Source organism: Pteronotus mesoamericanus, unplaced genomic scaffold (genome assembly GCF_021234165.1).
Source record: "Pteronotus mesoamericanus isolate MK-2021 breed Mesoamerican mustached bat unplaced genomic scaffold, CSHL_Meso_final contig_101, whole genome shotgun sequence".
NCBI classification, from domain to species: domain Eukaryota; kingdom Metazoa; phylum Chordata; class Mammalia; order Chiroptera; family Mormoopidae; genus Pteronotus; species Pteronotus mesoamericanus.
Window position 1 is genome coordinate 14,114,479 of NW_026555001.1, and position 17,399 is coordinate 14,131,877.

Below are 17,399 nucleotides of genomic sequence, written 5' to 3' on the forward strand. Positions count from 1 at the left end.
AAGAGTACCCTGTTTTCTGCCGAAGGCTTATTTTCTAGGCCTGCTTCATTATGACTATTAAAAGTACATCGAAATTGTATTAGAAATTGCTCAACTTATACTCCAGTTATTTAAATCACATTAGATAGAAAGCCTGTGTGACCTTACCTATTATATTACATGCAGTATACGAACATCTTCAGAAAAGGATCGATTCAATATACATCAAGCACTGCAACCTATCTGAATAAAATGTGTCTAAAGTGTCTAAATGTCTCATTGTAAATAAAAAGAAAGGGGGAGGTGGGTAAAATAAACCACTCAGGCTTCATATCAATTAGACAACTTTTACTAAATGAGAAAACTACATTTAAAATGTGCTTTAAAACAAAATGGAATTAGAAAAAAAAGACATATGCATTTGAAAGAATGTTGCACTGTGCTGAAAATCAAATCTCTTGCAGTAATACAATACACCAATTCATAAAATGTAAGTTAACAGAGTTCTCAATTTAACATTTTTAAAGACAATATTAAGGTCAAGAATTTCACATCTATGGTAGCACACATAGAAGGGCATTATAAATATGATGTCCATCCCTATGAAGCTTACAAATTTGACAATGCTCAATAAAAGCTTTTAGAATCACATCCAAAAGTATTGCATCCAAAAATCACAAATCTGTGTTCTCTAAGTTCTCCTTATAAAATCTTTATGTTCACTTTCTACTCTTGCCATTTGTTAATACTAACCCTTAAAAAAAAGAGAGAACAGGAAAAGAAATACTGCAAAAAACCCTTGATCATGTACAGAAATTATTGCTACTATAGTTCACTACAAAGCATGTCTATACAATATGAACTTTGATCATGAAAAATCAGAATAAAAATCTTTAGTGACATAAGCCTTACAATCGTATACAACATTCACATGGCAATATTAGACAGTTAAGCACCCAATACTCATAGTTGACAGAATGTCCCACTGACCAGCATTCATTTAAATACATCCTTCGTACAGAGAGAGGGAAAAAAAAATAGTGTCAGCTTTCTAAGGCTTGTCAAAAAAGGATTCTGTTTTGTGGATCTAAAAAAAACAATAATGACAACAACAAAAACCCCGAAAACAAAAATGATGCAGGTGAAGAGTGTTACCAGAAAGTTAAGCATGCCAAAAGGTGTTTCGTGCAAATTAAAACCTAAAACCAAGGTACCACATACTCACATTACCAACTAGCTGGGTAATACTATATGAGTCTTATCTTAAAGTTAAATGAAATGCTACTGCACAATAGAGGATCAATAAGTTAAAAATTAGAGTGCACAAACCCAAATGTGTGGCAATTTCTGTATGAAGCAAAATAGTCACTATCAGCCTCAAAGTTTGCCCAAACTGTTTGATTAAATCACTGGATGGGACAGTTCTCATACTTTTAAAATATCAATCTCTAAAATTCCTTTTTATGATAATGAGGCATAAATTTTCTTAGTAAGATCAAACGGATACATAAGTAAATAAGCAAGAAAAAATTATAGTTGGTGAACGTCTTTAAAGCTTGTCCCACATTTCACTTTTAAAAATGTTTAGGGAAAAAAGTTTAAAATATTTGCAATTATTCTAGCAAAAACATACAAAACAAAACAAGCCCAAAATAATTAAACAACCAAGCAACACTGAAACCACATTACACAGATGGATCATCATGCTTTCATCTGGTTTAACTATCATATCTAGTTTAATTGGGATGCTTTTCAACTTTAAAAACTGTGTGATAAGTGAAGATGTTATCTTTAATGGGTAATTTTGAATTTGGACTTAACTTTGTTGAATATTTTAACAGAGTATACTTATTACAATACAGTGTAGCACATCTTTCTATTAGAAAAAAATTTAAGATCCTTTACCCGTCTCCTTAAGTTAAAGGTGTGACATCATAAAGGGTGTCAAATGGCTGGATGGTTTTACAGTGCACACTTATATATTATGAAGTATGTCCTTAACAAATCTGATGGTTTCTTTACACAGCTCCTTTCTTCACCTCTTCTTCGGTGGATTAGCTGTTCGAGGTGGAGTGACGGGACGTCCTGAATTCAGTCCCCCATACTGGTACTTAGCTTTCTTTTCAGAGGGTTTCAATATCTTAAAGTAAACAATTTAGTAACAGTGTTATTCTTTAAAGTGCGGTAAGTTTAAGGAAATTATTGTTACAAGCGTTTTTTTCAATAAATGGTACAAATTGTCAAAGTACAGAAAAAACAGAAGGGTTCCGCAAATATTTCTCGCATTTTAAAGAGTATGCAAACATCTGAATAGTGCTATTACTTGTCATTCCATTGATCAGTCAGTAACAAAAGCTCAAGTACCCGAATCCTATGAGCAAACCAATCCTTAGATTTAAGCAAAAAAAGAAAAAAAAAAATCAAATTAGTGTATCTCTGCGGTGAGGAAAAAACTCCAGCTTTAAGAGTCAAAAAGACCTAGGCTCTCACCATAATTCTGCCACTATTTAGAGGGTAACTAGTCACAAACTCTTTAGACCTTAATTTTTTATGTATGAACAGATCTTTTTAGTTAAAAAAAAAACAACCCAGCTTTATTTAAGGAGCATATGAGATCCTGCTCCCCAGCATATGTCATCAGTTTCGTGCAAATGAAATCTTTTTTAACCACAAGTAACAAAGAAAGTGCACATAAAGGGTTTCGGCGTTTGGGGTTGTGTTGCTCGTGCGCACCTCCTCTTTACAACAGAGATGAGGGAGGACTTTCCCCATCCCCACCCTGCACCACACCCCCCTCAGATATCCTGGGGCCACTCCTTAAAAAGGGGGTATAAAAGTCTCCAAAAGAACCCCCACAAAACAGAAAGCTCCCCAAAACCCCAGCTTTATTTTTATATAAAGTTTACATATTTAAAAAATATTAAGTCAATGATTTTTAGTACATATATTTACAGAGTTGTACAACCACTGCTATAACCTATTTTAGAACATTTTTGTCACCCCCAGAAGAAACCTTATTCCCATCTCCATTTCCACTTTCCACTCCCCTAATCCCCTTTAACTCTAAGCAACCACTAATCTACTTTATCTCTTGACTTGTCTTTTCTGGCTTTTTCATATAAATGGGACCACAAAGTGTATGGTTATTTTGTGATGGGCTTTTTTGTTTTTAAGGTTCATGCATGTTGTAGCACATTATCAGTACTTTATTACTTTTAATTGCCAAACAATATGCCATTTTATGGATATTCCACATTTTGTTTATTCATTCTTTAGCTGATGGACATTTAGGTTGTTTCCATCGTTTGGCTATTATAAATAATGTTCCTATGAATATGCATATACATGTAATCGAGTACCTATTTTTAATTCTTTTGGGTATATACCAGTAACTAGGATTGACATTGTTAGGTCATACAGAAACTCTGTTTTCTAAAGCATTTTACATTACTGCCACTTATGTACACTCCTACTACAGATGTGTGAAGGTTCCAATTTCTCCACATCCTCACCAATACCTGTTACTGTCTTTTTAAAATTATCTTTATTCTGGTGGGTATAAATAAAGCTTTAACCTAATTACAGATAGAAAATATCCATATTTACACAAAAATGCATGCAAAAGATTTATGAAGTATTCTTAGAACTACTCAAAACATCATAGTGCCTCACTGAAAAAAGTAATTCAACTCCACCCACTATAGCAACTACTGAAAGATAATACCTGGTTACTATTCTTAATAAGAAGTCAAACATTTACCAATTATACTAGTTGTTACAAATAGTATACTATAAAGAGCAGGGTGGTCTACATTTAAAAAGATAGTGTGTTGCATGTTAGGGATATAAAATAACCTTTGCAAAAACAAAGTATCAAAGTTGTTTTGGTCAGTGAACAAGAATGATTTTTAGTAGCACATTAAAGCCAGAGTTCATTTTTTAAAAAGTAAATGTTTCTATACTTATAAATGGGTACTTGAAGACTATCTGGAAAGTTTTTTTCTTAGGTAAATATTCTACATTACTTTCACCTGAGTCTATAATTCTTTCTCCTCCAATGTCTGTCCCACCCATTTATCTTGTAAAAGAAAACACAATCTAAATAATTCACTGAACTCACATTCTTTTAGCAGGCAAAGCACTATCCAAGGAGTCATAAAGGAATTTAACACTTTTAAAACCTGCATTAAGAATGACTGATAGAAGATGATGACTATTCTATTGAGATCCTCCCATAAACTTTCCAGCCTTTAAAACCCTCACATTGAATGGCCCAGCACACGTACCCAGGGCCTTTCCCCATCTCCTTTCCTCCCCTCCCCAGACATTACCTTTCCCTTTCTCTCTCCTAAGCTCTGAGGGCCCTTCTTCAGCCTCTGTACCTTGTTTCCTGAGCCTATGAGCCCAGCTGGCTCACTTCCACTATCTCTGTAACTTCTAAATAAACTCTCTTTTATAATTTGGGGGAAGGGGAGAAGAATGATTGGTATAATTCATGTGATATAAAAACAGAAATCTCTAATGAGTCCATGCTGAGAACCGCTTCTTAATAATACTGATTTTCTACATTTGCTCAAGGGAAGAACACAAATCTAAAAGAGAATTCTCTCTGCAAATAGTTTTAATTAGATTACTAGTTGTTATAAATTTATATTATACCTGAAATGAACACATCAAAGTTTCATCCACACTCATCATTCCTCCAGCATTATCAAATTCACCACAGTAATTTGGGGCTGAAAATAGGGTTACCAGTTGTCGTTTAGCAAAAAATTCATATCCATCTTCCACCACCTGTCAAACAAAATGTCAAAAGAAAAAAAAAAGTATTTACAGGTAATTCTCAACTATCTGTACTCACCAAGATTAATGTGACAAAGACCTAAAAAAAAAAGACCCTGTTTGTTTTGAAAGCTTGATTTTTATTCTTAAACTTGCCTTAGAATATTAAATTTAGTGTGCCTTTTCTATAATGGTAAGGATTTAGCTTAAATGAAGTCATAATACATTTATGATTATTAAGAAGTTTAGAAATCGTATTTCCAAGGCTCTCCATGTGCTAATATGTATAAGTGTCCACAGGGAGCTAGGACACTAAGTACTTCTTAGGTGGCATCATAATCCAACTATAGAATCCTTTATTCCATGAACAATAACCAGATAATGAAAAACAGGTTACAGCTAGGACATTTTTCTTGTTTCACTTTAAAATTTTATATTAGTATTATGTAGCTACACATTCAAAACTCTACTAAATTGAGCTTAATTTACACAGATCATGCTCCCAAAAATTAGCTTATAAAATTTTTATATATAATTCTTCTTTAATGATTAAACATAATTTCTAGAATCTAATGTCAATTCCTGAGTAAGTTAAACAATTTGTTTCTCAGCTCTACAGTTTGAGAGGTAGCCAATGATAGGTAAATATTTTATATTTACTTATAGTAGGCAAAAATACATTTTGAAGTTTTTAGGTATCCTTTGATTAAGCAAAAATTATCCTACAATACTTGCTAAGGTAAGAGAGTACCTCCAAAATCATTTATATTTTTAAATAATCCCTACCTTAGTATCAGATACATGCTCCTGTTGTAATTATCTCATGGTAGAATTTAGACATTAACTTTTCCTGTTAAGAGCTTGGCCACCTTGTCTACTCCAGGCTCAGCACGGTGCTTGGCACTCAGTACATCCTTTTAAGTTCTTAGTTTCCTTGTTCACTTGTTCATTCAATCACACATTTACTAAAATAACATATTTCTTTTCTACAGGAAATATTTGGAGTTTGTGTTATTCCTCATCATAAGTCTCTTAATTCTAGGGATAATATGTATTATGTGTTGGTTTGATATGATTTCAAATCCACTTGTTTCTGACAAAAATGAAGTTTTTAAGAGTATAGTTGCTTTGATATAAGAGTGAAGTAAATTATGTCAGGATGCCATTATCTCATCTGTTGTCACTGATAAGCCCTTAGTAACTCAGCTGCACAGGGACGCTGCTGGGGGCTTATCAAAAAACATGTGAAGAAGCAACTATGGCAAGGGGTCATTTTATCCATAAATACCTAGAGTTTGTGAAGATCACTGAGAATTTCTGGAGACTCTGCTGACTTAAATAGCTCTCTTAAGACCTTTAGGGCAGTGGTTCCTCCCTGGTAAAGGCTTACCAGCAGGGGAGAAAGCTGTGCAGCAGCCCCCACAAAGGAGACCATCAGATCATCTTACCTGCCAGCACTGGCTCCACTGCTGCTCTAGCAACAAGGGACTTTTTACATGGTCAGCTCTTCTTGGCTAAGCCATCTCTCCAAAACCTGAGCTGTAGCCTGAGTACCTACCATCTCCTATATAAAGATACACTTCAATTTAATTAGGACTTTATTCCTTTTTTCCCCCTTGCCTGGTACAACAGTGTGAGTAACCTATTGTTACTTTGGAATATGTTATTTCTTTATTGGCTTATTAAGAGACATAATTTTCTATAGTACTGGCTTGTGAAATTATAGTAATTCCTGCAGTGAATCTGTGTTAAACAACCAACAAAGATAATCTTGGTCAGAGCATAATTTGCCACCCAAAACAATTATATATGAAACTAAGCAGAATAGGATTTTGAAGGCGTCTGGAAAAAGACCACACAAACTAAGGTAGTTCAGTAACCTGACTTACTAAAAGTCACTTTTGAAAAGATCAGTGAATGGAGATCTATAGCTGTAACAAAGTGAGTATCAGTGGCTATATTACTAGGAAACCTAGCCACTCTGCCCTCTTATCTTAATTACCTCCATCATAAACAAAATGTTTACTGATTAAAAGATAATTCTGCCAAAAGCAAAGAATTTGGGGACATGATTTCATTTCGTTGAACTAGGATACTGTGCTACGAAAAAGGTATTGTGATACACAACATGTGCAGACAATGAGAAGCCAGTCACTTGCATTTATCACACAGGATCACAAAGAGGCAAAGCCCCAGAGAAAAGTGCTGTGGAACAATATATACTTAATAAATTTTGCTTTAACAACAAAAAAGGAAGTTTTAAAAATATATTTACAAATTTCAAATACTTTTAGCATATGTTCAAAAATAGCCACAAAGGGTTTTTAAAAATGCCTTTGAACGTATTTCATACAAATTATGTTTTAGAGAACATGAGGACTGGTTTATTGTTAAAATAAGCTCTTGTTAATTCTTTTATCCAACAAACATTAAATGCATCCTATAGTATGTCAATAAATTTATAAGGCATTGGATATTGAAAGGTCAACAAGTCACAACCCCCTCCTCAAAAAGTACACTTTATTAGCCCTGACCAGTGTGGTTAAATTGGTTAACCATCGTTGCACAAAGAGAAAGGTTGCCAGTTCGATTCCCCATCAGGGCACATGCCTGAGTTGTGGGCTTGGTTCCCAGTTGGGGCGCATGTGAGAGGCAACTGATCGATATTTCTCCCCCTCTCTTTCTGCCGCCCTTCCCCTCTCTCTAAAAATAAATAAAATATATTTTTTTAAAGTGTACAATTTAGTGGTGGAGGACATGAAACAAAACAAACCTAAATAGTATATGCATTTTTTTATAACAAAAATTTAAACATACACAAAAGTAGAGAGTTAATAAACTCCCATTTACTAACCACCCTGATTTAATAATGATCAACATTTGACTCCATTTCTTTAATTTATCCCCCTTTTTTCTCTGCTGAGATATTTGAAAGCAAACCCTGGATAGGTCATCTGACCTTACATACTTGAGTATGCATTTCTGATATGGACATCCCTCTTAAGTAACAGTAATGACCCATCATCACAGCTTAAACAATGAACAACCACCACTAGATATCTAGTACCCTGTCTATAACCGAATTTCCCCAACTTTCTCAAAAATGTCTTTTTACCATGTGGTTTGTTCTTACCAAAATCCCCACAACTCATTTGATTACTATCTATATTTAAACATCATATTAAAATGGGATCAAATATTTCTAGAAAGCTTCAGACAAGCACCAAAAACTTTGTTAGAACTGTAGTATACTGCAAAAATATATTCCTTGGAAACATTTTCTCTTAAGAAGGCAAGAAAGGGTTAACAATCATTAGCTTGTTATTTGTGAGAATAAGGTATAGGTCTCATCTCTCAGTTTCCTCAAAATTAGACGGAGTGGACTTGGGTGAAGTTAATATTGAAATATCCAAATTTTATACTTCATACCTGATGAGCTCGACAAATCAAATCTAAATCATGACGATTCAGAAATTTACTGACTACATCAGCTCCAAAAGTGAAGGAAACACCGCGATCATTTTCTCCCCAGCCTTGCACATCCTTATCTGGGTCAGACCACAGCAAATCACAGAGCAAACCTTTAAAGAATAAAAACAGCAATGAATAAAACAGAACAAAGTTTATAAAATAAAGTATATCTTTAACACATTTCTTCTCCTGTCCTCCTACCCTTTAGGAAACTAGACCAATCTCTTGCCCCTGGTATCCTGGTTTATCAAACTTAGCCATTCTTTTTTTAGTTTATTATTATTTTTTAAAGATTTAATTTTAGAGATAGGGGAAGGGAAGGAGGAAGAGAGGGAGAGAAACACCAATGTGTGAGAGATACAGTGATTAGTTGCCTCTTACACGCCCCCAACTGGGGACCTGGCCTGCAACCCAGGCATGGGCCCTGACTGGGAATCAAACTGGCAACCTTTTGGCTCGCAGGCTGGTGCTCAAGCCACTAAGCCACACCAACCAGGGATACTTATTGTTTTTTAATCCTAACCTGAAGACATTTTTTTCATTGCTTTTAGAGAGGTAGGGGGAGAGAAAAACATTGGTTAGTTGCCGCCTTGTACACACCCAAACAAGAATTGAACCCACAACCTGGGTATGTGCCCTGACCAGGAAGTGAAACTGTAACCCTTCGGTCTATAAAACAACACTCCAACCAACTAAGCCACACTGGCCAGGGCAAACCAAGCCATTCTTTGTTAAAGCGTCATACAAATATAAGTTTCCCTGGCTTCTAAAGGAAGTATTTTGCAACCCTTTCCAAAAATAAGATATATGTGTATGGTACACTCTAAGCACACAATGTGTGGAAAAGTCTGTCCATCTTTTTGTACGTAGTTTCTCTATGTGGACAGCCAAATGATCCAGCATTCCCTGAATAGTCTATCCTTTCCTCAAAGAGCTACCTAAAACTGTCTACTTCTGGGTGTTAGAATCTACTCCATTAATCTATTTTATTTATCCCTGAGTCAACAATACATCAGAGCTTTTAAATAAATGTGGGGCTAGTATCTTCATTTACTATTTTTTCTTCAGGACTGTCTTATTTTCAGTCCATAGTTGTTCTACACATAAAGTTCTGAATCAGTATATCTAAGTCCATGAACCCACCTGAGATTTCACTGGATTGCATTTATCTATAGATCAAATTGAGGGATGAAAACATTTTCTACTAAGGCATGGAAGAAGGTATGAACAAAATCAGATCTGATCATTGGCATTAGTAATGTTTCAAGCTTAAAAAAAGAGGTCTAAGCTCAAAGTGCTTATCTGGGTATCTTTACCATATATAATAATAGTGTAAATCTTAGGAGGAACTCACACCACCTTGGGAATGAAAAGTGAGAAGAACAGTAAATGAATTCTGAGGAATCAAACATTAATAAGTAAGCAGAGGAGAGGGAATGACTAAAAAATATTGAGGAAAAAATGCTCAAAACAAAAGAGATGAGAATAGTAGAGATCTCCTAGAATGGGTAAGAATGATCTAGAAGTAGGAAATGGTTAAGTATCAAATACAATGAACAAGTGGAATAGGTCAAAAACCAAAAAAAAGTGCCACTTACAATTAATTCATCAGATTTTTAATTAAAGCAGTTTCTTGAAGGAGAATGGGTAAAAGTCAAATTGTAGTGAGGTTAGAGGGGATGGAGTGGACATGGTAATATTAAGCACTTTTCTAAGAACTATGATGCTAATGGCAGGAGAAACCAGTGCTAAGATTTTTTTTTTAAACAGTTCATAAACTTCATAATATAGCTTATCAAGAAAGGAGATTTTCATTTTGAGTCATAATATTGCTTATCTTGATGGGGGAATTACCTAAAACACCCTGAAGAACTGGCTGCAATACATTCTTAATTTCTATCATTTCCTAAGCTCCGGTGTGTCATTTTAAGAAATATATGAGCAGGGTGATACTGCTGGGGACAGACAGTCAGTCTCAATTTACAAGCTTTTTGTGATTTCTAAAAAAAAAATCACAAGCTGATTCTTTAACACAAACACCCCCCCCCTGCAAACCCCACCCCCGGGGCTCTAACTGCTCATATTTTCCATCCAGTCTGTTTCCATTCATGAAGCAGTAATAGACAGGAGGCCAAGACATCAGTCTATATTTCTAATGTGACAATAAAACTAGAATGAAGCTGCTTTTGGAATTATTCGGGCAATGACGACAGCCCATATGCATACAGAATCACACAATGGTAGCAATAACAATCTGGCATTATTCAGCTTTACTGGAGTCAAGATAACAATCTCAAAGTTCAGTGTTTTATAATTCATTCCTAATATCACAATATTAGGCTATAGTTTTAAAAACGTTAGCCCTGACCAGTGTGGCTCAGTGGGCATCATCCATCAAATAAAGAGAAAGGTCCCAGTTTGACACTCCGTAGGGGCACATGCTTGGGCTGCTGGCTAGACCCGCTGTTGGGAGCCTGTGAGAGGCAGCCAATCAATGTTTCGCACACCTGTGTTTCTCTCCCCCTTTCTCCCTCCCTTCCCCTTTCTCTAAAAGTAAATAAATAAAATCTTTAAAAAAGCAAAAATTTTGTTAATTTATAATTAAATTTCTGTAGATTACATAGCTTAAAATGACCACTTTGAACATCTCAAAAACTTTTAATTAAAATGCAAAGAGAAACCTGAACTTAACACATCATCACTGAAACTGATTTATAGCTGAAATATACCATTATTAGGAACTCTGAAAATGTAATGACGACTTGAAATATATTTTTACTCTATCTTCCTTAAAAAGCAATTCAAAAATTTTTAAAAAAATCCTCATCTGAGGGCTTTTATTGCTTTCAGAGAGAGAAAGGGGAGGGGGAAGAGAGGAGAAAAAGTGGGATGGGGGGAGAGAGAAAAAGAGAGAGAGAGAAAAAAAAACAATGTGAGAAAGAAGCATCAATTGTTCGCCTCCTGCACGCCTCCTGATAAGGGGAGGAGAGGAATGAGGATCAAACTCACAACCTAGGTATGTGCCTTGACTGAGGATTGAACCCTCAGCCTTTGGTCCATGGGACAACTCACCAACCAAATGAGCCACACTGGCCAGGGTTAAAAAACAGCATTTTAAAATAAATGTTCTATTATTTAAATACTAGTTTCTGGCCCCAAATGATGTGGCTCAGTGGACTGGGCGTTGCCCTGCAAACCAAAAGGTCACCAGTTTGATTCCTGATCAGGGCACATAACCTCGGCTGCAAGCCAGGTTCCCAGCTGGGTGAGTACAAGAAGCAACCAATTGATGTTTCTCTCCCTTTCTCCCTCCCTCCCCTTTCTCTAAAAATAAATAAATAAAATCTTTAAAAAATACAAACAAATACATAAATACTAGTTTCTGTTAGGTTTAGCCTAATATATTCTATAATTACAATCAAAATCTGGTAAAATGTATGTTTTCCTTTTATAATCAACATAAATAAGTTGGGTTGCATACACAAGACAGGTATGAAGCAACTTATTACAGTACGTAATGTCAGTGGCTTACTGACCACAGAGGATCTATACAACCGTTTATAATGGTTGATGCTTAGTCATGAGTAGCACTTTGAGTGATATTATTAGGCTTTCAGTACACTGAGCAAAACAATCCAATCACCCTGGAGAACAAGCAAACAAATGCATGCTCTCTTAACAGTCTAATTTAGAAGTTTAGTCATGTTTTACTCAGGCAGTGGCCCACGAATATTTTTTAATGCTCATCTTCTCATAGAATTTTGGGGTTTTTCTTTATATTGTTTATGCTATTACAGTTGTCCCCATTTCCCTCCCTTTACCCCTCTCTGCTCAGCCTACCTCCCACTAGAATTTTTGGGTCTTAAGAGCATGGGACATAAACCTAATAACCAACCGCTCAACCATGTTTGATGAATAATCAATTCCCCTTCCAAAATTACCAATGAACAATCCTCTTAGCAGTACACTGAAAGACCTTTGTTTTTTAAAATATATATGATGATGTTCCTATTACATAATAGGACTTCTGGACCCTAATACACTCTAGGCAATCCTCATTTTAAAGACATTCAAATTGGTTGAGAGCTGATTAATAAAATACGTCATGGGTGGGTCTGATTATGCAAATAATGGGACAATTAACCCAATGTAAATTTGTTTTAAAAGTCTGGTAGAAACTGAGGAAAAGGGCAGTTTTGTTTATGTTCATGCTTTTAATAATATGACACTGTGATACAGCCCTGGCTGGTGTGGCTCAGTGGACTGAGCACCGGCTTGCAAACAAAAGGGTCACTGGTTCAATTCCCAGTCAGGGCACATGCCTGGGTTGCAGGCCAGGTCGCTCGTAGGGGTGCACAAGAGGCCACCACACCTCTCTCTCTCTTTAAAATGTTTCTCTCCCTCTCTTTCTCCTTCCCCCTCTCTCTAAAAATAAATCAATCAAATCTTTAAAAAAAAAATGACATTGTGATATAATAAAATTATATTTGGTCTTTGTTTCCATTCCTAGTACAGAGTTCCTAAAACCCTTGGAATTGCTTCAAATAATGGATGTGTCCTTTGTTATTCATAAGGAGTCTCTTTCATCACATCTGGGTTTATACTAAAGAAGTGACCCAGGGGCCCTTACATAGTTTCAGGATGGGGGCTAGTTAACAGAAAGACCAAACATCTGATTAAAAGGTTGAAACTTACAGCTCTCCTACCCTGTCCCCACCACCTCTAGGGAAGGGATGGCTAGAACTTGAGACAAAAACTCTTGTATAACTAGACTTGGGGAGCTTCCAGGTTGGTGAACACACGGATGCCAAATGATGTGGAAGCTGTTCATCAACCAATCCCCACCCCATACCTGTGTTCTGTACCCCCTCCATTTGGCGTTTCTGAGTTGTACCCTGTATAGTTAATGGGTAAATATAAGTAAATTAACTGAGGAGGTTGTTGTGGGAACCCTAATTTGTAGTCAGCCAGGCAGAAGTATGAGACTCCTAGGGACCCCCTTTGAGGCTGGATCTGAAGTGGGGGCAGTCTTGTGGAATGGAGGCCTTAAATCTCTCAGGTTCGTGTCAGAATTGAATTGTGTGACACTCACTTGGTGTCGGAGAATTGACTGTAGTGTGGAAAAACCACACATATTTAGTGTTAGAAAAATGCCACACAGAAAGGTATTGATGTTTTAAGCAAAAGTTTACCTGTGAAACAGAACAACATAACTGCATTCAATTCAGAGGTCTCCATGGCATTTTATTATATGAATGTCACAAGAGATACGTACCTTAGTACACACGCTGGTGCTCAAATATAAGTAATTACCATTTAAAAGCCAATATTAAAGTTAGGGCAAGTGGTAACTGTGTCTAGGCATTTATTTATAAAATTACATTTGGTTCATTCGTTATTCAACACAGCAATTTATCCTCAACTGGAACATACTTGTTTTTGTTTTGATTACACTTAGTAAGAGTTATTCTAAATGGTCAATTTTCATAATTTTTCATGCAAAATTTTCATAATATTCATAAAATTCACCACACATCTCTAGAATCTTCTGCCTAAAGAGCATTAAGAGCTCCAAAAATTTAAATATAAATGATGCAGGAAAAAAACAAAACTACTAAATAATTTAAAAGAAGGTAATTGTATCCTAAGCTAAGAAAGAAAAATTTTAGTTCAAAACTGTTGACTAATTTTTAAGATGCCTTTGAAGGACATAACCAATGTTGGTATGAATGAGGGAATTCAGAAAGATAGGAGGGTAAGAAAAATCAATAGCAAGATCTTTTGTGATAAATTAGTTTGACAGAACCACATTATGGTTACAGATAGAAATTAAAGTCCTATATTTTGGGGAATAGTAGAAAGTGAAATATTTTATGTTACTGCAAGTAATCTGTAGTTAGCCTCCTTACTATAAAAAAAAAAGCTCTATTATTTATTATATAAACCAATCATACATCCACTAAATATAATTAAATTCAAATATGGCAACATTTTACATAAAACAGTTAAGCAAACTTCTCTATAAACGTAACCTGTATCAGGGACATCAGTGGGTCTCATAATTCTCCGAATCTGCTCCATGGACTGCAGGTCTGGTGACAGTCCTATAAATAAAAACACGAGTCATAGTACTGACATCTAAAAAATTTTCACTCAAATGAAAACAAAATAAAGTAGATTCACTATGCGAAACTAAGGATATTTAAAGTGTTCCTTTTATTATATTACTAGATACAATCCTACTTTGATATACTAGAACATTATAATTAGGCCCTCTCCACTTTTCCCTACCAGGCAGTGAAATTCCCTTTCACTGTGGAAGATTTCCTAAGGAAAGAAATTCTACCACCTTCCAACCATTTCGTCCTTCATAGGAACATACTCAATTGCATTATTTCCCACAACTTTGCCACTTACCGTCTATCCTTAAACATGCTTACTTCCGAGTTTAAGTGCCTATGTCCCATTATACCTTCCTATAATCCACTCCAACATGCTCATTCTCTTCATAAAGTATAATTGTTGCTCAGAATGATAAACAAGAAAAAGCACATAAAAATATTTTGTAATCCTTCAAGCAGTACATAGGTAACAGCCAGTATTCTCTTTGGTGCACAATCTAAGCATCATCAGAAAGAATGAAATTAAATATTCATATTTCATACTGCTTGCTACATTTCTATTCTTAGCTATACTAATGTGCAAGAACTACAATTTCTTAAATGTTTAGCTTGTACCGTAAAGTGTTTCAATATAGTGAATTATGTTCTATTAGAGAATAAACCATTTATCATCTCAGGCTCAGAAATGTGCATCTATCTTTTTAGCATTTTTTCCAGTTAATTCTTCCCACATATTGACGGAAAACTAATTTTCCTACAGTATTTTCATTACAGTACTTCCATGTGTAAAAACCCAACATGGCCATCAAACAATTCAATAAACTCCTTTGTTCAGTATTCAAATCTCTAGAATCTAATCCCATCATTCCCCAACACTTGACGTTCTAGTCAGGTCAGTCCTTACACATTTCTTGAACTAAACATAAAAAAGATTGTCTCACAGGGGAACCTGAGTTCTTGAACTTAATTCATTCCAGAAGGCTGTTTGAGAAGAAATTCGTTTGATTCCCCCTAGCCAAATTTTTTCCCATTAGAAATATGGTATCAGCATGAAAGGGATGTCAGGCCAAGAACTAAATTGTGTGACATGAGAGATGTTCAAAAACTGAGGTCTGACTCTATGTCCTTTCCACTATTCCAAAGTCTATTTATTCTCCAAAATTCATGCCTCCATAAACATTCACCAAACAATCCTTTCCCTTTCTTGACCTTCATAATTATATTTCTAGAAGTACTCTGACATAGTTAAATTCATTTCATAACTCAGTATCTATTTTGAAAGTATACATTTTACCAAAAGGTTTTGAATTACTCAAAGATGGTCAGGTCACGTACACTGGCTATATATTTTCATGTCATCAAGTGCTAGAAACATGTTATTTTTTCAGATAAACTTTCATATTTAAGCTTTCTAACAAGTTACACAAAATAACTTATTCTACCAAAAATTTTTTTCAGGACTAAAGCAGACATATTATATAAAGCCTAGAACTCTTGCCATGTGGGAATATTAAATGATGTTTGGATTCTGATAAAATACATTTAATACAGGCTGGAAAAACAGTAATTCTCTTATTTTTATAGGTAGTACAGACATCTTCCTGTTAAAACTGAGGTAAAAGGAAGGCATTTTTTCAAAGAGAACTATGGTTATACTCCTCATATGTGAAATTCTTTAAAGACAAATACTAAATTTTAGTTTTAATTATGTATAATCATAAATTTCTAAGTAGAAGAGATGTTAGCTGTGTTTAAAACAGTTTTAATCACTTCAGTTTTCACAAAAGCACTGTCTTGTTTTCTGGTAACATCTTAAATATTATCGATCTCTCCTAAACAACAGAAGAATAAGAAAAACCCATGAGGCAAATTTACTAGTCTACCTCCATGACAACAGAAGATCTTCTCATCCACAATGGCAGCTATAGGCAGACAGTTGAAACAATCAGTGAAGGTCTTCCACAATTTAATATTAAATCTTCGTTTGCCTATAAAAAGAACAAGCAAATAGAATAAGTAAATATAAAACTTATCACTTATCTCACAGACACAAGATGATGATGATTTTAATTTTCTTCTTTATGTTTATCTAGCACTGGGTTTTCCTAAAATAAGTGTTACTTGTATTTTTAAAATGGTAATAAATACAATAAACATCCTCACCTTCAGTAAAGTGGCCAAGACTTCAAAGATTGTGCTAGGGGTTTTATGAAACAAATATATCAAACACTTGTCTTTTAAGATCACTACAGTATAGCAACTTTGAAAATAGTCTAACAGACTGTTAGCTTATTTTTTCCATTCAACATGTGTATTAGTTAAATACCTAGCCAACTAAGTAAGCAAAAACAAAGGGGTGCCTCTGGATACTGTACATCTTAACTCTAATGCATTGAGTAACACAGCATAGACTTATTGCCAGGAAAGGAGAATTTCCAAGTGTTTAACTGGTATTCACTTTCAAGTGAATTACAACTTGGCGCTATGACAAGTATAAATAGAGACACAAAGGTTATGATTTTTCTTTAGTCTAGCATAAAGAGCTACAATAAAGACAACCTCAAGTGTACACTCACCTTTTTAGTGTTACTCAATTTTTCTGAACTTGACACTTGGCAGTAAGTTGCAACAACTAACCCAGGAAAGGGATGAAAGACACGAGCACTAATTTCCTATGTTTTCATGCCATAACCTGCCTCTCAATAAGCAAGTATTTACAAAGTAGTGTTTACAAGATGTTCTCACATACGAGTGCATTATTTCATTTGATGTAATTTCTGTTCCAAGGATATTCAAGCCTGTATTCTATCCTTTAAGAATATACCTCTATTTCTGACGTAGCTTTAGAAAAGTGGTTACAGTTTGATATAACACAACCCACTTCCTGTCCACTGGTCTAATTAAACAACTGAAACCACATACTACACCTCAGAAATAAAAATTGCAATAAAAAAATCAAATAAAGAATTATTCCCACTAGAATGTAAACTCCATAAAATAAGTGATTAGGATATTTTATAATTAGCAGTACAAAAGAAAAGAACC

General features: G+C 35.0%; 1 protein-coding gene across 2 annotated transcripts in view; it reads right to left on the reverse strand.

Moving 5' to 3' along the window:
• Positions 1–306: 306 nt before the first annotated feature.
• Positions 307–17,399, reverse strand: part of PPP1CB (protein phosphatase 1 catalytic subunit beta) — a 39,357-nt gene continuing 22,264 nt past the window's right edge. For both annotated transcript variants that reach the window (XM_054568403.1, XM_054568394.1), the window contains 5 exons: positions 16,238–16,342; positions 14,265–14,336; positions 8,191–8,342; positions 4,639–4,773; positions 307–2,119 (listed from right to left, as the gene is read on the reverse strand). In XM_054568403.1, coding sequence (XP_054424378.1) covers positions 2,015–2,119; positions 4,639–4,773; positions 8,191–8,342; positions 14,265–14,336; positions 16,238–16,342 — 569 coding nt within the window. In that variant the 3' untranslated portion in view covers positions 307–2,014. The remainder of the gene's footprint in view (positions 2,120–4,638; positions 4,774–8,190; positions 8,343–14,264; positions 14,337–16,237; positions 16,343–17,399) is intronic.